Here is a 27,771-nt window from a genome sequence, read left to right as displayed (position 1 = left end):
CGTTTGATTAAGATATAAAATTTAAATGGCCACAACATCTGTAATCTGAATCAGATCCGGATCAAACATTGTCAGCTGATGAAGGATGCCATCTATATTATAATGGCCATGTGGCCTCTGTGTGTGTGTCTATGTGTATGGCTTTGATCATGGAGAAACCAGGGAGAGCTGGCATTTGTCATTTGGTATGCTTATATTTTGGGTCAAGGATGAACACTGCGAAAATGGAAAGGACTAATATTTTTGGAGAAGTTAGGGATATTAGCTAACAACAGTGAACAATGGACATTGTGCTGCAATGCACCATGAGAGTCCGGGGTTTTGGGGATTTAAAGTTGTTATTGTGGTTCATGTTAGTTTAACAGTGGTTAGTGTTATTGATTTGTGTTTTCAATTGGTTTAGTCAGTTTAGTTAAGTGTCATGTTGCCAGGACAATAACTGAATTAAGTGTCATGTTTCCATTCCATAAGTGAAAACTGTACTGCGTGTGAGCAGGTGTGGATGGATTGAACCGTGGTTGTGACAACTTGCAGGTGACCTTCAAAATAAAATGATTTGTTACTGTGAAAGTCATTTATTTTCTCAAAGATCATTAAAACAATCATGGATAGATTGGGGGGGATAGCTACTTCCTTTAGACAATTTTGGACACATGAAGTGATTCTTAAGAAGAATGAGCTTCTTAACAGTTTATTCAGTTTGATTCCAGCATTTATGACAAACATCTTTTTTCCTTCATGCTGCTTTAAACCGCAAAATTCATTCATTAAAGTCATTAACAAAAATTCACAGTAAGTAAATGTAAAAATGTTCCTATGATCACACAAAAGTCTAATTTCATTCTCAAAATCAGAGCAAGACACGGTCAATGATTGAGAAAGATGTGGTCAGGATGTGTCTAACATCAGCTCTTCTGCATTTAAAGTGACAAGCACAATAAAGTTAGATATTTTTGGCTCCAAACTTTCATCAGCTGGAAAAGACGTTAAACGTTTTCAGAATTTTGTCAGAGTAAATGTATTTAAAAAAAAAAAAAAAAATCACATCAGTTGTTATGGTTTGAAAGATGCTAGTTGGACTTTACGGGGCAAAATGAGTCAGAACCATCAGAACTTTAACTGATGACCATTAAGTGACTGAGACCCAGCACATAAGTTCATTTCTGGCTCCACCTCTGCTGCTGCTGATCTTTAACCTGATGCTGTCATAGTTAACTGTGTCACATTACCCAGTTTTATAAAAAAAAAAAAAAAAAAAAGCAGGTCAAGCCACACCCAGTTTTGTCCATCACATGGTTAAAATAATTTCTAATTTCTAATCAAAAGTGTGACATGGAGATTAAAAAAAAAAAGTACCTGAATCCCAATTGGTCCAGGGGGGAGGTTCCGCCCACCTCAGTGTGACTCAGTAACACAAAACCTACATTTACATAAAGAGCAACTGAAAATAAATATCAAAACCAGCACACTTTAAGTGGACATTAAGGCAGCAGGTGTCTAAATTTTAGGCTTGGGGGGGGGGGGGGGTCAACTATAAAATTTAGCAAAAAAAAAAAAAAAACTATTTGAATCGAACTGTATAAATTAAAATAACTGACAGCTCAGAATTTTATTTACATTGTGCACATGAATTATTTAATGTTATTTATGAAATACTGGTCGTCTAAATTAAATTAAAATTCTAAAACTTCATGATTGCTAACAAAAGCTACACGCTAATGATTCAGCTAGTAGCAACTAATATTGGCACAATATAAAAGGTTTATGTTTTGACCAATCAGATGCTTCTGAGCTGAGCTCTGATTGGCTACCTGGAAAAATAGTTACAGTGTAAGATAATTAACTGTTAATACAGCAGCTAGTGTTTGGTGTCACCAAGGTTACAGTTTAGCATCTCTGTTTGTTATGTTAGCAACCATGTGTATTTGGCTAGCAATCGTGTTACAGTAAAGTTTGGCTGAACAACATGCTAGCTAGTGGCAGTGTTCTGTGATGTCGACCACCACTGCCTTCTGCCAGCTAAACAGGAAGTAGCCCATACCCGCGCCTGCTGCCACGGCCACACAGAGGTAACCATTGTACGTCATGAAGACAAGCATCAGGAAGTAGCTGACGACCACCTGGATGATGTGAAGCAGTGTCTGCAGGAAGTGGGCAGGGCTCAACATCCGCTGCCTAGGAAGACAAATGTCATACGCTTAGCATTAGCATGGAGGCATTTTAATGCAACCTGACAATATTTAATACAAAAACATTTCATAAAAAGTCGTCGGTTTGATGAAGGACGGAGCCATAACCCCCAGTCATCCAATCAGACTGTCCTCTACAAGCTAAACTTTCTGTGCAGCTTTAAAGTGCCTGAAAAGATCTTTTCCTGGAAAGGGGTGAGGAACTCATTCCTGATGAGACTTGGATTCATGAGTCTGGTCCAACTATGAGACAGTATGAAATTCAAACCACTGAAAAAGAACAAATACAATCGCAATTCCCCAGTCTACTGAAGTGGGTGGGGCAACAAACTGCTTTGTATTAAGCTTGCAGAGTTATTTTCCTCACGTGCTGATGAACGGAAAGCTGATCTGTTACTGCACCAACAGTGTTTCAGAGTGACGCAGCATTTTCTGAGATGAAAAAGGTGAGAAAACAAAGCATTTGTACATGACAAAAACTGAGGATTTCTATAATAATGACTTCAATGCATATACAAGTACGTGTCCCTCTGACTAAATTATACAATAAAGGCTTTATCAATTAATCATAAAGCACAGACTACAAGATTTTTACAGTGGCAGATGATGACAGAGGATTTCACAGCTTTGCTCACTGACCACGATTCACGTTCATCAAGGTGAGAAACCAGACTCATTTGTAATCCAAATGTTGTTAAGCCAAAGACTGTATTATCCAAGTAGCAATAATAACATTAACTTAAACTGAACATTCGTGTCAGTGACACAACATTAGTGTTCTGGTGTTGTTTATGATCACGCTACATACAGCCGAGTCCAGCTGGACCGCTCCCCAGACCACCTCTGCAAGTCACAAACTAGACTTTGGGGGTGTAATGCACTCAAGCGCGATCCAGCGTGAACTTAGTCCCAGAAATAAAACTGAATGACCGGTTAAAAAAAGGAACGTTTTTTTATAATGATGTGATGACATCATCGATATCAGCTGAAAAAAAATTATAATTACAAAGTTTTTCAAATATTAAAGAATTGTTTATCAGTGTAGATTTTGTCTCAAATCATTTTGACAATGAAACAGAAAATATTTAACCCTGAACCTCGTAAAGTCATTTTCAGTCAGTCACGTTTTCATTTTTTCATTCTAGTAAAAAAAAAAAAAAAGACAACTTTTAAATGCAAAAACAAGAGAGCTAATATACAAAACGCCTGGTTTGAGACAGAAACCACCACCACCAGAAATGTGACATTTTACCTGGGAAACAGTGCTGAGAGGTGGGACTTGAGTGAGGCAGGAAGTTCTGTCTTTGCTCTGTCAGCTGACTGGCTAATGTGAACACATGACATCAGTGTAGCCTTTAGTTTTTCTGCTTTCTCTCATTTCTTTATTTGGAGTCATGTCATTTCATCACAACAGCAGCAGCTTTGATTCTTTGTGGCCTAACGAGTGTTTCGCTCATTTACTGAAATATATGTTTGGTTTATTTAAGGATCTGTTTCACTGCTGAGCTGCAACAAAGCCGCAAGAGCAAACAAACACTTTATCAGACACAAAGGGATGAGTTCTATAACCAAAGAAAACACACCATTCATCTAAATGTCACTTCAGATATTTATCAGTCTCACCATCACCACTGACAGATTTAAGTTGTTTTTGCATCATTGTCATGGATGTTGCGTAAAATGTTTTATTTTTAGTACTTTATCAACATGGACTTTAATACAATCAATTTCTAATCCCAGCTGTGGAATTTACTATTTGTTTTTGTAAGACTAAAGGCCCACTGACACGAACATGACCTTGATTCACGCACTTGCACACACGTTGTTGTGGCGATCCCACCCGTTGTGATCCCAGCTGGACGCCGTGCTTTGTTCCACTGCCTGCCACGCTGCGTATGTAAAATATTTATTTCATAGCGGATTAATCATTTTCTCTGCAAGTTGTCTGTTGAAAATGGCTCTAATTGCTTCCTGAATCACAGAGGACTGCTCCAGCAACACCGTTCATGCACGCGCTGGACAAAAGCATTTTGAGCCGTCTAAAAAGGTAATTATTTGTCATGTTTACATTGTCATGGCTTGGTAAAACAGTTGCATGTTCTTTCCTTCTTGTCTGTGGCTATTAAAGTATGTTTGTGATAGATTTAACATCTCGTTATAATCCTTTAGACGAGCTGCGCTCCGACGCGATCCGCTGACACAATCACTCACTCTGTTCACTTCTTCTTTACTCCACTTGATGAGCTGCATGTCGTGTTGGTGAGCAGATCGTGCCACGTAGCACAACATTTATGCAGGAAAGATTTTTTGAACATTTCAAAATTGTCAATTGCACAATACATGTTGATTACCATATTTTCCGCACCATAAGGTGCACCTAAAAGCCTTAAATTTTCACAAAAATCGGCCGTGCGCCCTATAATCCGGTGCGCCTTATGTGCGCACTGAATTCCAAAATCTGTAAAAACGACCAATGTTGTCTTTGACCGTCGGAATATCGGACCATTTCCCGCTGACACAAGGACGTAATACGTAAAGTACGTACGCTAGCAGAGTAGAGTACGTACCCTGGCAGCGATAAACCAATTGGAGAACATTACGTAATACGTAAAGTACGTACGCTGGTAGCGTAGAGTACGTACGCTGCCAGCGATAAACCAATCAGAGAAGAGTCCGTGAGTCTGTGGTACGTACACTTACCTCCACCACTCCTCCGGTAGTTACCGTATACTACAGGTATCCTGCAAAACAACATGTTTGTCTAAGGACCCCGAAAATGGTGCCAGCGAAGAGACATGCTTACGAGGCACAATTCAAACTGCAAGCTATCAGTTACGCGGTTGTTCATGGGAATAGAGCAGCTGTGAGAGGAAACAAGAAAATGAAGTGCGCCAAGTTAAAAAGACCAAATGGAGTTTCCGCAGAAACAAAGCGAGGTGGCCACAGCTAGAAGACCAGCTGTTCAATTCAGACACAGAAGATGAAGACTTAGATGGATTTGTGACAGAACCATAATAAAAAATAATGTGAGTACCATATTGTTAAATACCGGTAGTTCAAAGTTGTTAAAAAGTTAAAATAAACTCACCGTTTTGCTTCCGTGACCTTTTTTTTTTTTGTAGACTATATGTTTTAGCGTGCGCCTTTTGTAAGGGTTAAGTACCCGCTAATTGAGGCCGCGCCTTATAATCCGGTGCGCCTTTTGTAAGGGTTAAGTACCCGCTAATTGAGGCCGCGCCTTATAATCTGGTGCGCCTTATGGTGCAGAAAATACGGTAATTGATAGGTGATTTGAAATGTTGCTGCAAAACCTGTTCACCAGCGCTTCCTACATAACCCGTAGTTTACAGGAAACTGAAACATGAATCAGAATTCCTGTTTCAACTAAAATTCACTTCTGACAAAAGTCAAGAATTAAAGTTCTGTTGGTGTTATATAGATTTTAATTATCTATCATTTTTTTTGTTGTTGTTTAATGTTAATTTAAAACTAGTAAGTAAGTCCCTTCGGCTGCTCCCTTGTTTGCGCTCGGGGTAGCCACAGCAATTCCAAGGTGGATCTGCATGTTGAATTGGCACAGATTTTATGCCGGATGCCCTTCCTGACGCAACTCCACATTACATAGAGAAATGTGGCAGGGGTGGGATTTGAACCTGGAACCTTCTGCACTCAAACCAAGTGCTTTAACCACTTGCCCACCACCCCTGCTCATGTTAATTTAAAACAATTTAATTGTATTAATTTTGTTGCTAATTTGAAACTGTTGCTAAACAGACTGTTTTTTTTTTTTTCCTTTCCATTTTTTGAATAAATGAGTTTAAAGACATTTTTTGGCGGAGGAAACAACACAGATGCTAACGACCGGGTTCCTCTTCAGCAGCTGCACACTTCAGAGGCTGAAATCATCCGTTGTTTACATTGTAAGTGGCGCTATTAGGCTGTCCCACTTCAAAGGCTGCTTGTAAAGCAGTCGACTTTTGGAGCCTTCTTTCCCCTGAAAAGGAAGGATACAACAGGTGTATCCTTCATGTCCCAAACAATCCCATGAGTCATTGCAGAATTAAAAAAAAAAGAAAAAAGGGACTCTTTCAGGCTCCACATGTACACCTGTACATAAGTAATATTTATAAATAAAGCATACAAAATTCTGAAAAACTATTATTAAACTACGGGTTACGCCCACAACACTAGCTTGTTACACATAACTGCCAGGGTTGCCAGGCGACAGTTGTAGCGTGGCGATAAGCTCATGATGCAATAGCTAAATGCTCCATGAATACACAGTCTCATTTCAAAGCTGTTTGTTCGATCTCTGTGGTCTCGAAAGGTTAGATCTTCAAGGACACAGCCTTAGAAGGATGCAGTCCCTGAACTGGGATACAGCCTGCCAACAATAATAAATAAACAAAAGTACTACATCATTTTAAATTGAATAAAAATCAGTCTAAGCTCATTTTCAAAAATGATCGACATTCAGTTAGGTTAGGTGGATTGTAAATTTTAAATTGTCCATAAGTGTGCATGCAGGTGTGAATGTGTTTGTTTGTCTATATGTGGCCCCGCCTTGCAATCTATGACTGCTGGGATAGGCTCCAGCTCCCCATGACCCTTAAGTGGACTAAGCAGTTGAAAATGAGTGATGAGTGAGTGTGACATTCAGATTTACTTCTCAGGAACTTTTTCAATCAAACAAGTTGAGATTTTTTTTTTTTTTTTATTAAACCAGCAGCTAGCTGCTTGTTAGCATTAGTGACCTACCCGACCGTCTTGTGTGTCTCCATCAGCACTGTGCCGTCACTTCCTGGCAGAGGCATCGAGTTGTAGCGCACGTTGACCTGACTGCGGCGCAGCAGAATCTCACGGCCAATTTTCAGCCCCTCATAGAAGACAGCCAACAGGAAAACACCAATACACGCAGCAACCATCTCTGATTGGACCAAAATAAATTAGCATTAATGTCAAGAAACAATCAGCAGTCCTCTCTGTGATCCTTAGACAGTGAAAATGATTGAGGAAAAAGTATTCAGAAAATATAATTTACAAAAAAAAGATACAGAGCAAAGAAAATTATTTAATTAAAATAATAATAATAATAATATCAGAATCCCCAATCCCAGCCCCTTGTCCACAAAAAAGTGATTCATTGTTTTGAGTAAACAAATAAATGCTCATTTTGGCTGAATTAACTTCAGCATTTATTATTAACCATAGGGGAGTGCCTGAGGTTTTGTCTGCTATTACAATTCACCCATTAAATGAAGTTATGATAACACATTTGACAATCAAAACAAATAAAACTAAAAAGAATTTTCTTTGGATCAAAAAAAAAAAAGTAAAAGTAAAAAATGAATATTATTTTTTGGGCGGTCCATCAGCCTGTCTTCAGTACATGGGGGAGTAAAGCACTTGTCTAAAAGATGGCAGAGAGACACAGAGGACGAGTTCTGACCTCCAGCTGAGTTGATGACCAAACTGCTGAACAGCAGCTCCACATGACTGCAGCCAAAATAAAAGGTCATCGCCTAGGCAACAACACAGTCAATAAAAAACAACATTGTTTTAGTTTTAGCCACTTTCAGTTATTGTAGAAAAATCAAACACACAAAAGATGGGCTTAGCTATGTTCTGGACAGGAAACAAATGTGGAGTGACGCAAATTCATCTTAACGGGCTAATGCTAATAAACAACGCACATGCTAGTGCACATACATGCCATGCATGTACATGCTGTGTACTGACTGCAGCCTATTATTTTAGGTTCCAGCAGGTGGCAGCATGGAACATAATTCACTCCAGAACATTTGATCTGTGTCAGTGGTGAGTCACTAATCTGCAGTACAGAAGAAAAGTTTTTGTCCATTCTTAAATGCTGGATTTACGTTCTGGTTCTGCTGTGGATTTAATCATATTTCTCCATGTAACTGCTATCTTAATTCATTTTTTTCAGGTGAAAGTGAGCACCTTATCCAGCAGGTGGCAGTCTCTACAGAACATGAAACTAAATTTTTTTTTTTTTTTCCACTGACTGATCTGTTGGATCAAATTTAAGCACAAACTCTTGTTTATCCATGTTATGAGCTGTTTTAACACATCGCCATTCTGTTTGAGTTGATGGACAAGCTAATTAATTACCTAGGTAACCTAGCTATTTGTGTTGCGTTAATCTTTTAGTGCTGTAGGTTAGCTTGCTGCAGTGACACGTCCCTTACCATTCCTCCATGGTTCCCATCAGACCCTCCTCCATGGTTCCCATCAGACCCTCCTCCATGGTGATGAGTCGTGACAGGTGGAGGAGTGATGTGTTGGTGATGGTGGTTGCCACTGTCCGTTACCATTAAGCTGTGGTTCATGGCTGGAAGGAGCCAATCAGAGACAAGCATTCAAATTCTTAACTAGTAAGAATTTTGATAAATGAAAAGATAATTTAAATTAATTAACCTTTTACATTCTCATGTATTATTTTCACTGTGATGACAAAGTCTAAATAATCAGACAATTTTATTTTAATTGTTTAACGTTATACAAACACATTGATAAAATACGAGTATGTGCAAATATCTGACACAAATATTCAATTATTATGATGATTTTAGCCCTACGACAGACTGACATACTGTCCAGGGTGTAGCCCCGCCTCACGACCTATGACTGCTGGGATAGGCTCCAGCGCCCCTGGACCCCCCGGCAACCCTTAATTGGATTAAGCAGGTATAGAAAACGGATGGATGGAAGATGACGTTATATGTTTTTTCTTGAAAAGAAGTAACAATCAGCTGCTGTTTGTTTTAAATTTGTTTTAATCAAATTCTCAGTCATCACATTTTCTTTGATCTTTGTGTGACTTGGTGAATTCTGATTGGTTCAGTCTGGTGACAACTTCCTGGGGGGTGAACACGCCGGATGACACTCACAAGCTGAGGTTAACAAACAGTTGCAACCTAAATTCTATTTCAAGTTGCTATAAAGAATGTTTTAAACGTTAATCAGCTGTTTTCTGCTATAATATTCGGCGGAGTGATGGCATCCTGCAGGAATGCACCATCTGTCAGTTTTTAATGCGACCATTTCTGTTTGATGTTTTCAGGACCAGACTGGCCATGTGCAACCATTCAGAATCCCTTTATACAAAGTAGCGACAACTGAGAACATGGCGCCATTTTGGGGCCAATTGTACTGAACTACTGAATGAACCTTTTATGTGTTCAACATTTTTTAATCAGTTAACCACATACAGCAACACATCCAGGTACAAGTACTATCAAAATAAATATAAGAATAGTTAAGCTATTAAATTTACATAAATGTACAATTTATGATGATTTATTTAATTAATTTAAAGCCTGATTTACGCTTCAGCAACTGTAACTCCGTGTCATGTAATGCCGTCGATGAGCGTGACAGTTTTAAAGTTCTCTGTCGCTGGATTGTGCTTTATTCTGAAATAATCTGATCCTCAACAAGCTTTTCATTCTAATCAACTTCCAATTCAAAGGTAAGGTGTACAATTTCCTCTTTTTCCGACTCCATGTTGTAAATTTTCAGACTTTTCTGCCAAATGTATCTGATCCATTATCGTAATGTAATCAGTGTGTGCACTGCAAAAACTAATCAAATACGAGAGGAAAGAGTGAAACCAGAAAAGTGTCAAATCACAGCCTTTAGGGGTGTCTGATTTAACAGGTGCATGTCAGGCTGCGGGTCCGAGTCTGAGCATGGTTTGAAAAAATAATCACGGAAATGACTCCAGTCTCACTTTACTTGAATCTGTGAGTGTCAACGCTGAACTTAAATTTTGTACTTCTGTGACTGGGCACATCCAGACTGCTCTGTCCGGTACATGCGAGGGGTTTTTAATGGAAATACATTGCGATCGGACAGGACATTTTATCCGATGTGAGCGAAAATCCTACTAAATCTGTTATATACGGTGTTTATTACATGGAAAACAATACAAAAACACTGGGACTTTTTTTGTCCAGTGACTGGGAATATCCGGTTTATACAATGACGGTTTAGGTGAGTTTTACTGTACATGGGACTAAACAAAGCTTTGACAATGAATTTGGTTTCCATCTCACATAGCTGACATTATTTTCCCAAATTTTTCTTCTGTTCAGCTCTGACGGGAATCTGTACATCTTACGCCCTTGTTGTATCTATTTGTGCATCCAAATGCACAACAACCCGGCATTTTCAGAAAATAAATAAATAAAACAGCTGCATTTACATGCAGACAGCTCAATAGCGAACACTCTGCCACATATGATGGCAGAGAGTAAACTCATTCCCCAGAAGCTGAAAGCTCAGAAGTTAAAAGGCATCCAACCATCAGAGACATTAGGTGACTGACATACAGTTGGGAGTCTGTGACTTCCAACCTCCAGAAATTAATTCGGAATTAACTTGTTTAAAATATATTTCAGGACTTATCAAACAACAGCAAGGGCAGCAGGCTGAATAAAACAAGTGTTTAGGATTTAAAATGTGATTAAATTAGCAATATATAGCGTCTTACCTCAAGCCGTCCAGAGAGTATGCCAGCGCCACAGATAACAGTATTTATGAAAGTCGCACCAGCCAATCACATCATCCTACATCCATTGCTATGGTAACACCCCTGACATCACTGAGCGGATGTCCTGCTATAATTTCATTGGCTGTCAGGCCCTGAGGCCAGAAGAGGCAGCACCAGCCAATCAAACTTCCCAAAGTGCCGTCTGCTACCAGCCAATTAGAATCAAAAGAGATTAAGGAAGGTCAAGCTTTGCTAGCGGCCAAATGGCAGACTCTTTGATTCTCCAATTTATTATTTTTTCCATGTTTCACTCTATGTCACACCGGGTTTCTACATTCAGAGTAGAGATGGATGTTGTTGGTTCATCAGTACCGCCAACTACCAGGTCGTCAGTACTATGAACTACCAGGTCATCGGCACCGCCAACTATCATGTCGTCCGTACCATAGACATTATATACGTAGAGACCTCATAGACTGCCGCTGCCTATTGGAGCTGACATATCAGCGCGGCCGCCATGCTGGGTGGGTCCCTATTGTTCCCCCAGTGCATTTATTTATACTGCAGAAGGTGTATCCCCAACGACAATAACCTGTAACTCCCCAAATTTTTACCCGATTTTCACACATTTTGGTTTGTTAGAAACAGCAGAGATTTAGTTACGATACAGGATGCTGTCACACATTAAAAATATGTACTTTCATACTGAAGACTTTGTCTTATGCTTTTTAACAAAGACATATGGTATGGCCTATAGATAAATGTATAAATTAATAAATTATAAAATTAATTAAAGAAACAAGTTTGGATTGTTAATTTGGATTTAATTTCCTCTCTCTCTCACACACACACACACACACACACACACACACACACACACACACACACACACACACACACACACACACACACACACACACACCCCATCACTTTAATTTCCTCTGCTTCGCTCACCAGGTTTTGCTACAAAGATTAACATTTTTCAAGGCCAGGAAAAAAAGCAATATAATTCCAGGGTCTTAAACTACCTTGTTAGGCTTGCAACTGGGGCTGGGGAGCTAAAACCCTTGAAAAGAACTATGCTGCACAGCTTCTTGCGTGTGATGGTATTCTAACTCCAGTGTAGTTAATTCAGTGTTTCAGCATTTCCCATAATGCCCCTGGCGGCCGCTTGCACTTCCAAGAATGCACCGCGGTGCCAGCAGAGTTCCGCTGTCTCACAGTGCATGTAAACAATGGCAAAGCGAGGATGTGGATGGCGTTAATTTAGTGACTTCACGGGCGATTATGTTGATTATACGAGGTCTATTAGAAAAGTATCCGACCTTATTATTTTTTTCAAAAACCATATGGATTTGAATCACGTGTGATTACATCAGACATGCTTGAACCCTCGTGGGCATGCGAGAGTTTTTTGTCAGTTACGTCATTCGCCTGTGGGCAGTCTTTGAGTGAGGAGTCGCCCACTCTCTCGTTGATTTTTTCATTGTTTAGGAATGGCTCAGAGACTGCTGCTTTGTTTGATCAAATTTTTTTCAAAACTGTAAGGCACAACTGAGTGGACACCATTCGATAAATTCAGCTGGTTTTCGGTAAAAATTTTAACGGCTGATGAGAGATTTTGGTCTGGTAGTGTCGCTTTAAGGACAGCCCACGGCGCCTGGCGGCGATCTGCGCTTCGAGGCGGCAGCGTCTCGCCGTTTTAAGTTGAAAACTTCCACATTTCAGGCTCTGTTGACCCAGTAAGTCCTCAGAGAACAGAGAACTTTCAGAAGAAGTCGGCATGAGGAGTTTATTCGGACATTCCATTGTTAACGGACATTTTGTAATGAAAGAACGTGCGGGCAGAGTTGCATGTCGGGCCGGACCCGACCGCGGGGGGTCACGACAGGAAAAACACCTCCGTTGGAAACCTTAACGGGCAAGTTGGAACATGCCCAAGCTGTTAAACAATTTCTCAGTTACTCACTTGTTGAAAGCCATCAAAAGCCGCCTGAATTTTACAAATGGTTTTCAACACAGAGGTGTTTTTCCTGTCGCGGCGCACACAGATTTGCCGAGTTGTCACGGAAACGACTCGGTGAATTTGCGTGCACGTCTTTCATTACAAAATGTCCTTAACAGTGGAATGTCCGCATAAAGTCCTCATGCCGGCCTCTTCTGAATCTTCTCTGTTCTCTCACGACGTCCTGGGTGAATTAAGCCTTAAATTAGGATGTTTTCAGGTCGAAACAGGCCGACGACGGCGCCTGAAAGCGCCGCACGACGTCCCGCTGCATGGGAAGTCCTTACACCGACAGAAACACCCCATAATCTCTCATCAGCCGTTAAACTTTTCACCGAAAACCAGCTTAATTTCTCGAATAGTGTCCACTCGAATATTCCTCATCGGTCCAGAAAAAATTTTGATAAAGCAACGTGCGCTGTCTCGAGCAGCGTGTGAAACAAAGGAATTCAGCCGAGAGGGCGGGACCACATCTCACTCAAGGCCTGCCCACAGGGAAATGACGTCACCGACGCGTGAAAAAACTCACGCATGCGCACGAGGGTTCAAGCATGATTGGTGTAATCGCACGTCATTCAAATCCATATAGTTAAAAAAAAAGGCTCGGTTTATTATCTAATAGACCTCGTACACTCTCCCAAGTTGAGAGGGTTATCACCTGTGATGGACTTCTGCTGTGCCCCGATGTTGTCTTATTGTCCATACTTCATGAGATGTGTTTACACTGTGATTGCTGAGCTCCTGACACCTGAACTCTGCTGAAACCGACCTCTCGCATGAGTCACAGACCGCCAAACGGCGCGAGATTCACAACTGTGAAACACCGAATTTTGCGATGTGGTGCAGCCTTACTTTGTGAAATACAGACACCAAAAATGACAGAAGCATGAAATAAATTGGGTTTCTGTAATGTGCTCCCCGAGTAAGAACACATCCTCTGACCCAATCTCCGCCCAAACGAAATGATTGAAGGACACACTGACACCTTGTTCTCTTTGCCAAGTGTGATTTTGGCGAATCACACGCTCTCCTGCTCTGACCACCTTCACTGTTCCCTCTGTGGGGATTATATTATATTATAATAATATATTATATTATTACAAATGGTGTGAGTGAGTCACTTTGGCTGCTCCCTTGTTTTGCACTCAGGGTCACCACAGAAAATCCAAGGTGGATCTGCATGTTGAATTGGCACAAGTTTTACTCCGGATGCCCTTCCTGACGCAACCCCACATTACATGTGCAGGGGTGGGGTTTCAACCGGGAACCTTCCGCACTGAAACCAAGTGCACTAACCACTGGGCCACCACCCCTGCACATAATATTGCAAATGATAAAATAACCAAAACTATTGTTCAATCTTATTTGTGAAAGGTAATCCCGCGTGATCTGGTTTCTATACTGCACAGGTTATTGCAACCGTAAGCAGCACAAAATACCAGTATATTTGCTCACTCTCCATTGACTCCAGTTGACTCTGGTACTAGCCTACTGTGAAGAGACCCATCCAATATGGAGGCGATGCGGGATTATGTTGCAGCAAGTAATGAGGCGTCTACGTATATAATGTCTATGGTCAATACTACAAACTACCATCAGCACCGCCAACTAACAACTTGATGGCAATGCCGACTAACAGGTAAATCAGTACCTTGAACTAACAAGACCCCAGTGGCTAGAGAAGGTCAAGGGCACACCCACTTACCACCTGTCAAGGTCACACCCATTTTTCCACCAAACCAAGACGTGCCCATTTTTACCCAAGGCCAAAATATGGTCATCAGGTACTGCAAAGAATTTGCATCCATCTGTCTGTGCTCAGCATAAGTCCAGTCCTATTACTGCTAGCATCTTCAAATTCACAGGGACCATTCTTGGGACACAGACCTTGGACAAGTTCAAAGATGGTTAACCTTGACCTATTTTAAGAGGTCAAAAGGTCACATTGTTTCTGATTTTTATGCTCATATGGCTGAGGGTATTTTAGCATTGCATTATATTTAACTTTGTCAAGGACATACAACCCCTGGCAAAAATAATGGAATCACCGGCCTCGGAGGATGTTCATTCAGTTGTTTAATTTTGTAGAAAAAAAGCAGATCACAGACATGACACAAAACTAAAGTCATTTCAAATGGCAACTTTCTGGCTTTAAGAAACACTCTAAGAAATCAAGAAAAAAAATTGTGGCAGTCAGTAACAGTTACTTTTTTAGACCAAGCAGAGGGAAAAAAATATGGAATCACTCAATTCTGAGGAATAAATTATGGAATCACCCTGTAAATTTTCATCCCCAAAACTAACACCTGCATCAAATCAGATCTGCTTGTTAGTCTGCATCTAAAAAGGAGTGATCACATCTTGGAGAGCTGTTGCACCAAGTTGACTGACATGAATCATGGCTCCAACACAAGAGATGTCAACTGAAACAAAGGAGAGGATTATCAAACTCTTAAAAGAGGGTAAATCATCACGCAATGTTGCAAAAGATGTTGGTTGTTCACAGACAGCTGTGTCTAAACTCTGGACAAAATACAAACATGGGAAGGTTGTTAAAGGCAAACATACTGGTAGACCAAGGAAGACATCAAAGCGTCAATACAGAAAACTTAAAGCAATATGTCTCAAAAATCGAAAATGCACAACAAATGAGGAATGAATGGGAGGAAACTGGATTCAACGTCTGTGACCGAACTGTAAGAAACCGCCAAAAGGAAATGGGATTTACATACAGAAAAGCTATACGAAAGCCAACATTAACACCTAAACAGAAAAAAACAAGGTTACAATGGGCTAAGGAAAAGCAATTGTGGACTGTGGATGACTGGATGAAAGTCATATTCAGTGATGAATCTCGAATCTGCATTTGGCAAGGTGATGCTGCTGGAACTTTTGTTTGGTGCCGTTCCAATGACATTTATAAAGATGACTGCCTGAAGAGAACATGTAAATTTCCACAGTCACTGATGATATGGGGCTGCATGTCAGGTAAAGGCACTGGGGAGATGGCTGTCATTACATCATCAATAAATGCACATGTTTACGTTGATATTTTGGACACTTTTCTTATCCCATCAATTGAAAGGATGTTTGGGGATGATATCATTTTCAAGATGATAATGCATCTTGCCATAGAGCAAAAACTGTGCAAACATTCCTTGCAAAAAGACACCTAGGGTCAACGTCATGGCCTGCAAATAGTCCGGATCTTAATCCAATTGAAAATCTTTGGTGGAAGTTGAAGAAAATGGTCCATGACAAGGCTCCAACCTGCAAAGCTGATCTGGCAACAGCAATCAGAGAAAGTTGGAGCCAGATTGATGAAGAGTACTGTTTGTCACTCATTAAGTCCATGCCTCAGAGACTGCAAGCTGTTGGGTGATTCTTAGACTACGGCACTTTTATGTCCCTTGATCATATTTTATGAAAAAAAGAAAAAATGGGAAATTTCACACTTTTATAGTTATCTTTACAATGAAAGTGTTTTAAGAAATTTGTTCTAGTAGTCTATGATGACTTTTTCACCTTTTTTCAGCATCATTATATGCAAATATTGCCGTTTTGTGCTTGTCCCACACCCAGACTTATGATCTTCAATGATAAAAATGAACAGTAAACAAACGTTTTTTCTAATGTTTTAAAATATCTCTGAATAAAATATCAGTAAAATGATCAAAACATAATTGGGGTATTCAGTGTCATACAACTGTTGTGATTTTTTTTAAACAAAATGTAGTTGTCCCACGCTATTGCCGTAATTTCCACCACAACAATAATGTCCCTTTAAAAAGTTTGTATGAAAGATTGTTTGGGTAGTTTCTATGGAGATAAACAGTAACATCAGAGCACATGTATATAGCGCCAAATCACAACAAACAGTTGCCCCAAGGCGCTTTATATTGTAAGGCAATGGTGTGGTGGAAATTACATTTACAAGGCCAATAGTGCCCGTAGTTAAAGAATCACCCTGTTATAAAAGCCAGAGGTGGTGCAACAAAATACTAGTGATGTGTTAAGCGTTTTGTTTTTCATGATTCCATAATTTTTTCCTCAGAATTGAGTGATTCCATATTTTTTTTTCCACTGCTTGGTCTAAAAAAGTAACCGTTACTGACTGCCACAATTTTTTTTCCTGATTTCTTATAGTGTTTCTTAAAGCCAGAAAGTTGCCATTTGAAATGACGTTAGTTTTGTGTCATGTCTGTGATCTGCTTTTTTTCTACAAAATTAAACAACTGAATGAACATCCTCCGAGGCCGGTGATTCCATCATTTTTGCCAGGGGTTGTCCATGGCAGACACGCCAAAATTTGATCCCCGGGCAAGATACGCCCACATTTCACTTGGCTGTACCAGATGGATGGTTACTCTGAAGATGGGGGGGCTGGACCGATTGTCTATCCAGCTGGCTGCCATCCAGAACCCGGGACAGGTCTGTGGTTCCGTAGTGTCATGGATGCGGTAAGTGGACACGGTGCCTTACCTGACTTGCCTCACATTCCGCAGCAGCAGATGACGCTAATGAGTCATTAAAAGTAAAACAACAAAGAAGAAGCCACACACGCACGCAGCCGCGTGCCCGTCAGTGTGTTTTTCCTATGTGCGCGTGCGGCTATCACGATGTCAGGTGGCGCACTCACCTGTCAGTATTTCGGGACTGGTTGTGAATCCCGTTTGCTCCGGTTAGTTTTGTTTGTCTCCAGATCGGATTCTAGTCGACTCAAACGAAGAAGGGAAAGTCAAACTTCTCTCCGCCGTCTGACCCCTTCCGCCTGCCTGCGTAATGACGTCAATACGCACGATACGAAGAAAGCTGTTTTAGACCAATCACCAGGCGAGATTTCTGGGTGCTGGGCGTCGCTTTAATGGCGCCACGTCACCGGGTCGACCTCAAAAATATATAAGTAAATAAATAATAATAATAATAAAAAAAATACTGCTTCCCAGAAACAGATTAAAAAAAACGCCAACAAATAGGAACATTAATAAATATGAGTAATGACTTTGACATCCTAAACTGTGAAGTTTTATCGTACTATTATTCATTAACTTAGTTAGTACAGAAACCCTTTCTTGTGTGTTAGTAGTTTATTAACACGTTTTATTAGTTTTTCAGGTCGATGTCATTTACAAAAAGTGATAAAAGTGAATATATCAGCAGTTCAGCCTTCACTGGCTGCACGTAAAGCTGTGCACGATCGAAGTCCTGCAGAGATTAAAAACAAAAGCTAAACAGTGAAAGAATTATTTGTTCTAGAACACAGTTTGCAAGCATGTGAGGAATGACAGCTGAAATTAGTCCAAAATGACACAAGAAAAATGAATTTAAAATATGTTATAGCCCAAAGCTGGGGAAATTATTACAAACAATGTCATGACATGCCTCTGTGGACCTTTGATCCCACCAGGGTTCAAAAATCAGAGATCTGATGATAAACCTTATGGTGTCTGCTGGCAGAGTTGCACAATAAAAGCACAGGCTTTCTCAATTTATTTATTTATTACGTTTGTTTAACACTAGGATTGAGATCTCTTGCGCTAAGGGAGACCTGGGCAATTGTAAAGTTTCCACTTCACCTAACCTGCATGTCTTAAATGTGGGTTGAAACCCAAGCACTCGGAGAAACTCACGCAAACACAGGGAGAACTGATCTAATGTCAACGTACCTTATGAAAAAGGATGAAAATCATCTTTCGGGGAAAAACAATTACAAATGAAGTATAAACAAGAGTAAAACAAATAAACATTACAAAATCATACATACAGTATCACCAAAGGTTGTCTTTGGGTCCAGGTCTCTGTGGAGGATCTTTGGGTCCCACTGGAATTACTTTGTATCAGTTGAGTGGTTACTTAGTGAGACTCAGACGAGGAGGATCATTGACAGTGAGAGAGAACATCAGTTAACACATTTAGTCCATGCGGTGTTTCAACGTAGGTGTCTCAATGTCGTGGGAACCTGGTTGCCGTGAGGTTTGGAGGCGACCCAGTCATGTTGAAGAAGTGACCCGGGCTGTTTGAAGTTTGGAGGCATTTATGAGAAGCAGCACTGAAGTTCCTGGTGAAGCTGTAGGACCCGTTCTTGACAAACGATGCGATGAAACGTCACTGAATGGACATAACTGGCTGCTGATGGAAGGTGTGTGGCTTTATTTACAGCAGAGAAGCATCACAGAATGCACAACACAGAAAGGAAGGGGAGATGAAAGGTTTAATGACAAATGTGCAGGGGGCTCAAAGAGTCGAGAGGAGTCTCTCTGGAAAAGGTTATGACCTAGAATAAAATATACAGGATGTGCACAAGAACATTCAGGGTGAAAGTAGGACAGATCAGCTCAAAGGTCAGACATGGAGCAGCAAGAACAAGAACAAAGTTCTGCAGGAATAACTGAGGAACAACAATCTGCTGTGGTGACCTTTGACCTTCAGGATAAAAGAACAACAGGAGCCGTGTGTTGAGATTTAAGGTGATTTATGAACTTTGACCTCCCATAAAAGGGTTACAGGAAGCGTTTTGAGCACTTCCCATTTTAAAACCAATATTTTGAGTTGAAGATTAAAATTATGCATATTTTAAAAAGCCAAAGGTCATATGGCTTAGTGACAGGAAACCAAATTTACCGTGTTCAGTCCACTGCTGTGATTGGTTGGAATCAAACTGTTCAATTTAAATGATCAAACTGAGCCAATAAGTAATGTCTATATTTATTTCATCATCGCAAACAACTTCACAATGAAAAGCTTTTAGCAAGAATCTGACATCAGTGATAATATCAGCAAATATGATCCTTTCACAAACGTGGGTATGTTATTTTGGATTTTATTTTTTTTTTTCCTCATTTTACCAAATAAATTGCAGAAAACAACAGGAACTGATGGAAATGGTGTCATTACATAGTTTTTCCAGTAACGGGCACTCAGCATAACTTTCAATGCTGTCAAACATGGCTGGAACCCCCATCACCCTGTGGTAACATTAACAACAAGAGACAGAGGCAAAGCGACTAGCTGCCATTCATTTTCAATCAGAGTGGACGTTTACAGCAACAAGAAAAGTGATCACCATGCCACCACCTAAGCAGGGCCAAAATAGATGAGAATTCTATTTTATGTAAATGTTGAGTGATACAGTATGACTGTTAAAGCGAGTGAAGGCAGCGTGATGTATGTTGGCTGGTTAATTATATATTTATAATAAAATCCATGTTTAATCTGTAAAGAATCAAACCTCAATTACATTTTTTTCACAAGGGTTTGAAAACACAAGATGGCTTAGCAGTTAGCAGCTGCTTCACAACAAGAAGGTTGTGGGATTGCTTCCCAGCTGGTCTTTTCTGTGTGACACTGCATGTTCTCCCCGTGTTTGTGTGGATTCCTTCAGGGTGCTCAGGCTTCATCTCACTTTCAAAGACATGCAGGTTAGGTGAACTGGAAACTTTAAAATTGACCGCAAGCGTGAATGCGTTTGTCTATATGTGGTCCTGCGACAGACTGATGTGGCGTCCAGAGAGTACCAAGGCTCATGCCCTGCGACCGCTGGGATAAGCTCCAGCCCCGCCGTGACCCTTGAACAGAGAAGGCATGTATAAAGGATTGAAGGCTTTGATAATGAAATGTTAGGAATAATCGTCATGTTTTGTATATATCAATTACATCGTGAATTTGTTACTCCTCATTATTAGTATCATAGCTCTCGCCTACCCGAAATCCTTATTGGTTGGAAACTACTTTTAGCACAGCTCTGTCCAGCGACTCAGCTTTGAGAATCGAGTACAAGAGACCCTTCTCTTGCTTGGCTAGTTTCAGGGCGTGGTCAAATCAGGAAGTTTGTTTTGATTTTATTTATGTGCCAAAAGTGATGATATCAAAAACTAACATCAGGGATCAACGTGTGTCACAAACACTGGTCACATTATCAACTTCATTATAAATTACGGCAGTCAAATGTTTTACCAGCAGGAGGTGCAAAAAATTATCAAAGCTCAAAAAGACAAAAATAACTTAACATTACAGTAACATTCTGACTGTAAGGGTATGAAAGAAAGAATACATACACCACTAAAACACTGAATATTAATTTGAACACACACAAAATGATGCACAATCATCATCATAAAAAACAACAACAACAAAGTAGCTAATTCTTAGAGCATCCGTTACTCTGCCATGTTCCCGGATTCTCTTCAGCCGGCCACGCGGTAGTTGGTGTGAAACTCGGGCTGGATGTCACAGACGTGATGCAGCAATTCTTCCAGCACTGCCTCCCTGTTGCCAGAGTAACTGGTTTGGATTCGGCTCATTCGCTCAGCTGTGTCACGATCCACCTCAACGGCACTGTTGCCATGGGAACCAAGAGCCTAGCACCAGAAAAGTGGAGCATTACTGTTAGCACTGATGCTAAATGCTAATACATAATGCAGTGCTTTATATTTAAACAATTATGAAGACACAAAAATATTTGGAAAAACTCAATTGTTGCAAAATATCACAACTGAATTAAAATATTTATATTAAAACAATCTTTCACAGTGAATTTAGTTTCAAATCCAAATAAAACATGAACATAATCAATAAAAATAGGACTCTATTAAAGGAAACAGTCAAAAAGTGATTAAAGGTGTTTTTTGTCATAAAAAATAAACCAGATATTTATATGGAATAATTAGGAATATTAACATGTAATATTTTACAAAGGGTTTAGTTTAAGAGACATACAGCAGCTTCTTTGGTCTTAAATTCTTTGTCTCTTTGCAGGCGGTACTGTTCAATTTCTGCCTGAGCTTCTTCCTTTGCCTGCTTCAGACGCCGGTTCTTTCCTGCAGGGGGTGACACAGCCAAGAGACAAAGGCTTTAGTGTGATTCTGCCTTCTTTATGGTTCAAGAGTGGTTTCACCTCACATCAATATTCTGGACATCCACAGACAGCAGGTTCTGGGTTCAAAGCCCACCCATCCACAGAGTTGTCTTATTATTATTATTATTTCATATTTTAAAACAGGGGCAGCCAAAATAATCAGTTGAAGAGAAGCCAAACCACAGCATTATGTGTATTGTCCCACATTTTATCTGACAAAGGAACATGAACTAATGTTGGAACCATTAATCTGATTTTAATGTCTATTTCGGGTCTTTGCTCCAGGCCGGACTCATTTTCTGCAGACAAGAGAAAATCCAGACATCGCAGAGGAACAGAGTGTTCTTTGCACCTCTTACTGCTATTTGACATTTTATATCAAATTATAACTTTACATTTTCAGATCTGTGCAAATAAAGGTAAACTGTTGACAGCATTCACACCAAATCAGCTTTTGTTGAATTTCATGCAGATGTTTACATCTCATCTTCATCGCTTCAAAAGCAGAAAGTTTTTCCCCTCCGTAGGTTGCACAATTAATGCTCAAAATATTTCAATGGACTTTTTGTTGTTGTTCTACTGTATATTTCATGTAATTTGCCAGAGTTGACCTCTGTCAGTTATCTTCTGTCCAAACTTTCACCACCACTTTTTTTGGAAAGCTCTGTCAATACTTCACACATAATGATAATCTACTGACATTGTGCCTCATTCACCAATATCTTCTTAAGAAACATCTTATATTCCTTCTTAAGCTATCCTTAAGAAGGTTCTTAAGAAAACGCCATGTCAGATCCATCAACATGTTTTTAAACTGCAGAAGTGTTCGCAGCTGTGTTCTTAATTTGGTGAATCCCATCTCTTCGTAAACTGAAAGTGTGTGCCTGGTGAGCCTAAATCAACATATGATTAGCATAAGTAACAGTCCATCAATGCCCATAAAAGGGCACGGAACTGCACTGCCGTGTCCAGATGCAAATTTCATAAGGAGGAAACAAAATACCGATAGCAAAACAAAAATCTATTTCAGCGCAGCATGCTAAGAGAAGAAGACCTGTGGCAGTTCAGAGGAGGAGGTAATGCTGCATAATTGTAATTCATAATTCATTTTATTGGTTAAAAAAAGTATACAATTTGTATATATCAACACATCATAAAGACAACAACAAAAAAGTAAAAAAACAAAACAAAAATCATTAAAACCTAGTGGTGTTACTATAACACAAATCATAATTTCATTTAAATCATCCACACTAGGCGAGGAAACCCCATACCAAGGCAAACTATTCTACAACATAATAGCTCTATTGGTGAAAATATTTTTCCTTATATTCAATCTAGACCTTACAACCTCAAGGATCAGCCCATGGCCACAAAGGCCAGTATATCTTCTCATTTCAAAGAAAATTTAAAAAATTATATTTTCATGTCCATGTAAGATTTTGTACATTTCAATTATATCACCTCTAGTGTGTCTATCTTCTAAAGTAGTTAAACCGAGTCCAGAAAGTCTATCCATATAGGACATATGTTGCAACTCAGATACCAAATTAGTGCAGGAAATTAGCAAAAAAGAAATGGTTCGATTCAATATCCGACACCAAAAAAAAAAAAAAAATCTCAAAATCCAGACGGGAGACGCAGCAGAATGGAGGGGGAACACCACACACCCAAAAGCTATCCGAGATGGACCAGCACATCGGGGCCATCATGGGGGAGATGGCATTCTCAGGTAGGCTATGGGAAAAATAGATCATTTAATTCCCCCACCCTACTTTTTAGGAGTACCATGAGTGTCTGGATACAGACCTGGGAACCAAGGCAACGCTCCCACCCCCTCCCTGTGCGGCTGCTACTCCACTTGATTAATGTTAAAGTGCTGGCAAACCGTAAAAACTGAAGTTCACCAGCTGCCTTGTAAATGTGAGTTAATTCAACTGAATATCATTTAACTCGCCTTAAAGATAAGCTTCGTCTCAACTCACAATTAGTGAAGACAATGGATAGCTTTAAGTTAAAATTTTGAAAACCTATAAACCTGAGTCCAATACTTGCCATTACAAGTGGAGTAAATGAGAAGACATAAGTTCACTTAAATTAATGGGGCTATCATTTTTTACAGTGTTGTCATCGTACCTTCGGCTGCTCCCTTGTTTGCACTCGGGGTTGCCACAGCAAATCCGATGTGGATCTGCATGTTGATTTGGTACATGGTTTACGCTGGATGCCTTTTCTAATGCAACTCCACATTACAAGGAGAAATGTGGCAGGGGTGGGGTATGAACGGGAATTTTCCGCACTGAAACCAAGCACACCAACCACTTGGCCACCACCCCTGTATTTTTTTTTTTTTTTTTACAGTGTACATTGAATTTATTTTTAATAAAAGAAATACTCTGTTAAATGACCAAAACATAACATATAATACTGAACAGCAATATCATGGACATATCACTGCAATATCGTATTTTTATGACCTTCACAAAAGCAGACAACACAACCAACGTGACAACATGTCAGCACTGAAATGTGCGTAAGACTACTCCTGAGTGTTCGTAGGATTTGTTCTTACCCAAGAACAAATCCCGGACAGGAAAACATTCATAAATGCCACAATCTTCATAAGCAGGACTTAGGAACAAATTTGTTCTTAAGAACGGTTCGTGAATGAGGCCCATTATCCTTGCTGTTTTTCACCTGTCCAGCAGAAGTCCTCAGTGTGTTCCTGCCTTTGCCAGTCACCTGATGTCATAAAGCCTTGTAGACCTGCACAGTAACAGCCACTTTTTGTCCTTTTGGTAGTTTTTTTTAAGCCGTTTATTTCCACACTTCCTATTGTATGTTCCTGTCATCACTCTTTGTTCCTCATACAAACAGTTAACAGTTTAGATTTAGTCCCAGGTCCAACCAACCTGACATGAAACCAGGTTTGTCTAAAACCAATCCAACAAAACAAAAAGAAGTTGGTAGAAAAATCTAGTCGGAACAGTTTTATTGTAATTTAATTTTGTGTATAAAATTAAAAAGAATGTTCCTAAAAATTACAAGTCAATTTTATTTTTTTTTAAATTGCAACAACATATATAATTTTAACTTTTCATTCACTTTTCATAAAACTTTCTATTTGTCAGATGTAAAATGTATAAGATTTTTTTTTAAGTTTCTATGCAGGATTTTTCTTATGAAAATTTAGTCAGCAGTCATTCTTATGTTCAAAGAAAACTGTCCATTTTTACACTTTCACATCTGAAAGCAGGTTTCACAAAACGCCAAGACTTCAATTGAAAGACCAAAAACGCTTTTACACAAATAAAAACATGCTAAAGTGGAGAATCGACGGATTTTCGACTTTCAACAGAACATTGTCCACCAGCTGTCGCTATTTTGTACTTCGAAACAACACGACTCGATAAATTCAGTATAATAACAAGCTTCACTGTCCCAGTGTTATTATTATTAATATTACTGGCTATAACATAACACTTTTAATAGGTTTTATTCATAAGAACTCACGTTTGCGGGCGTCAGCGACTTTCTCCGCGGCTCTTTTTTCGGCCTGAAGCAGCTGCTGGATCCCCTGAGACTGAGAGGCCATTATTCAGCAAACAACAACAAATAAACAACCAACAAACAAACAACCACGAATAAGAGTCCTTTTAACACCGAAACGAAAGAAGGTCGACAGAAGATTTCTGCAGTCAGCTGATGCTGCGTCACTACTTCCGCTTCTTCAATTACTGCCAGATAACAATGAAAGTAGCGGCACTCACTGCCACCTAGTGCACGGGAGTAGACAGATTCAGAAGACTTGTAGAACAGATTAACAGAGACAAAGTCGACATAAAGAGCAGAATAGAAGAAAAATAATCATATCAGATGAAAATAAATTGAAGATAAACATCTGTATTGGCAGTTCTGGTGTCTGTTATGAACCTTGCAAAAATTCACAGGGGGCCCCATTCATCACCATGATTCATGTGCCCAGCCCTGTCTATGCTCCAGTAATCATACCAAAATAATGTTTGAAAAAGTGTAAGTTTAAATAAATGTTATTTTATGTAGGGGCCCCTATGAGTCCATGTATTGCCACAGTGATGGGAAGCTCCGGCTATTCTCAGGGTCAGTATCTAGGTGCGGCTATCCAGGGGCGGGTTTTTGTGGTGAAAACATTGCCAAGCTCAGTACAAATACATGTAATTTGGTCACTTCTCAAAGGGGTCAAACTCGTTCGTCAATAAAGTCAATTTAATGTACAATGGCTCATTTTAGGTCATCTTAGTGTATAAATCTCACCATTCCAGGCAATGATAGCTGTCAGCTGCCCGTTAGAAGCAAGTTAAACAAAACAAAAAAAACGACTGATTTCAATAAAACAGCATACAGACCAAGTGTGTTGTCACAGAGCGGCCAGTCCCGGAAGCACGAATTCTCACTTTAGGATTGAACACTTTATCAAAGTGATGTAGCACCGACCTTGAGATTATAGTTTAAAGTTAACTTTATAGAGCCCCTACTGGCCTGCGGACCTAAGCAGCGATTCTGTATATCAAGATAAAATGACTTTTTAGCACTGAGACATTCATTTTCTGCATCTTATCTGGGTCCGGATCGTGGTGGGAGTAGACCAAGTAGGACAGGGCACACTTCCCTTTTCTTGGACAAGTCCTCAAACTTTTTCTGGGTATCCTGAGGCATTCCCAAGGCATGTGGAAATATAATCCCTCCATCTTGTCCTGGATCTTTCTCTCAGTTGTACAGTAGTGTTCAGAATAATAGTAGTGCTATGTGACTAAAAAGATTAATCTAGGTTTTGAGTATATTTCTTATTGCTACATGGGAAACAAGGTACCAGTAGATTCTCACAAATACAAGACCAAGCATCCAATCCAGATACTCAATAGAGGAATCTCATTTCCGCTGCAGCTGCTTGTATTTGTAAACTTGTTCTTTATTCACTCAAAGTTCATGACCACAGGAGCGCAAGTTGATTGGTAAATCAAGAATCTCAACTTCCGGAGCTCCTTTTTCACCAAAATGGTCTTGTTAGATAATATCTGTGCTAAGTCTTTATGTTAGCTATCAAATATTTGTGTTATTTGTTTGGAAGTTCTGAGAAATATAAGTTAAGTTTCACTTCCATATGTCCAAGTTTCAGACACAGGGAGATCTCCCCCTTTTGGTGAGAGCCAGTAACATTAGAAATGTGAGACTAAACCACACCCATTGTTAACACCCAAATAAAAGTGTTGTACAAGCTACTTCGTGTGCCTTCACAAGATGGACACAGGCCTGGTTTTTGTCGTGACCTATTTGGTTCTTGGTAAGGGGCAGTAAATTACATGAAAGAAACGGGTAAAAATAACAGTCTGGTGTAGTGTCCACAGGACCTCAGACACAGTGCCAATCCATCTGTTGAGCCAACAATTACATATTTTCCATTATTACCCCGAGTCATAAACAACATGACCCTGAGAAACTGAAACTCCTTCACTTGGGGCAATCTCCCCTGACCCAGAGGGGACAATCCATCCTTTTCCAACAGAGGACCAGGGTCTCAGAATTGGAGGTACTGATTCTCATTGCAGTTGCTTCACTCTGCCTCAAACCTGCTCAGGGTGCATTGGTGGTAACTGTCTGATGAAGCATACAGAACCACATCTGCAAAAAGCAGAGATGCAACTGTGAGGTCACCAGACTGGAAATCCTGTCCATAAAGATCATGATCAGGATTGGTGACAAGGGACAGCCCTGGTGGAGTCCAACACCCACCAGAAACAGGTATGATGTTATGCTCCTACTTTACCGGTTGCAGTGGTTCCATTACCCCATGCTACTACATTTATATGACACATCTTGATTTATTTAGAAATAAATAAACATATGCAAAAAAATATTTTTTATCAATAAAACAAACTTATTTGCATTGTGGTCCTCAGAAAAAATAAAATAAACCAAGGCAAATGAATTCATATTATTAGCAACGGAACAGGACTCAGCCTCACTATATCTAAATTCTGGGTCTGTTATTGAAGCACAGGGCTAGCTGCTGGTGACCATTTTAGTAATCTCTCTGCTTCCGTTGATTTACTACTGGAGCAGACTAAGGTGCTGTTATCTCCAGCTGACAGACCCTGCTCTTTTAACTCTCTGTCCGAGGTGTCGGTGCTGCTTTCAGAGGATCAGACTAATCTTACACAGACATTTGACA

At 39.8% G+C, this 27,771-nt stretch overlaps 2 protein-coding genes across 3 annotated transcripts; both read right to left on the bottom strand.

Moving 5' to 3' along the window:
- Window positions 1–559: 559 nt before the first annotated feature.
- On the bottom strand, window positions 560–17,522 carry slc31a1 (solute carrier family 31 member 1). Of its 2 annotated transcripts, XM_034191635.1 has the most exons (6): window positions 17,349–17,522; window positions 8,399–8,541; window positions 7,639–7,711; window positions 6,948–7,116; window positions 3,442–3,513; window positions 2,213–2,621 (listed from the first exon to the last, which is right to left on the bottom strand). In XM_034191635.1, exons 2-6 carry the CDS (start codon window positions 8,537–8,539, stop codon window positions 2,495–2,497), a joined length of 582 nt encoding a protein of 193 aa, XP_034047526.1. In that variant the 5' UTR covers window positions 8,540–8,541; window positions 17,349–17,522; the 3' UTR covers window positions 2,213–2,494. The 2 variants fall into 2 exon arrangements, with proteins under 2 accessions (XP_034047524.1, XP_034047526.1); XM_034191633.1 differs by lacking the exons at window positions 2,213–2,621; window positions 3,442–3,513 and adding an exon at window positions 560–2,175 and having other exon boundaries at window positions 8,399–8,540; window positions 17,348–17,518.
- A 1,874-nt stretch (window positions 17,523–19,396) lies between these two features.
- On the bottom strand, window positions 19,397–25,318 carry atp6v1g1 (ATPase H+ transporting V1 subunit G1). Its single transcript, XM_034191636.1, has 3 exons — window positions 25,077–25,318; window positions 21,425–21,525; window positions 19,397–21,066 (listed from the first exon to the last, which is right to left on the bottom strand). Exons 1-3 carry the CDS (start codon window positions 25,156–25,158, stop codon window positions 20,893–20,895), a joined length of 357 nt encoding a protein of 118 aa, XP_034047527.1. The 5' UTR covers window positions 25,159–25,318; the 3' UTR covers window positions 19,397–20,892.
- Between the last annotated feature and the right edge of the window lie 2,453 nt (window positions 25,319–27,771).

This window comes from Thalassophryne amazonica, chromosome 17, assembly GCF_902500255.1.
Source record: "Thalassophryne amazonica chromosome 17, fThaAma1.1, whole genome shotgun sequence".
In the NCBI taxonomy this organism is placed as follows: Eukaryota; Metazoa; Chordata; class Actinopteri; order Batrachoidiformes; family Batrachoididae; genus Thalassophryne; species Thalassophryne amazonica.
Note: the sequence above shows the minus strand (reverse complement) of the source record. Positions and strands in the feature narration are given on the sequence as shown.

Coding starts and splice junctions, on each gene's coding strand:
- atp6v1g1 (XM_034191636.1), bottom strand. CDS start 25,158: ATGGCCTCTCAGTCTCAGGGGATCCAGCAGCTGCTTCAGGCCGAAAAA. Junction 21,526..25,076: donor AGTCGCTGACGCCCGCAAAC/GTGAGTTCTTAT, acceptor CACCCCCTGCAG/GAAAGAACCGGCGTCTGAAG. Junction 21,067..21,424: donor TTAAGACCAAAGAAGCTGCT/GTATGTCTCTTA, acceptor TTCTGGTGCTAG/GCTCTTGGTTCCCATGGCAA.
- slc31a1 (XM_034191633.1), bottom strand. CDS start 8,539: ATGAACCACAGCTTAATGGTAACGGACAGTGGCAACCACCATCACCAA. Junction 7,117..7,638: donor GGTCATCAACTCAGCTGGAG/GTCAGAACTCGT, acceptor TGGTCCAATCAG/AGATGGTTGCTGCGTGTATT. Junction 2,176..6,947: donor GAGACACACAAGACGGTCGG/GTAGGTCACTAA, acceptor TTGTCTTCCTAG/GCAGCGGATGTTGAGCCCTG.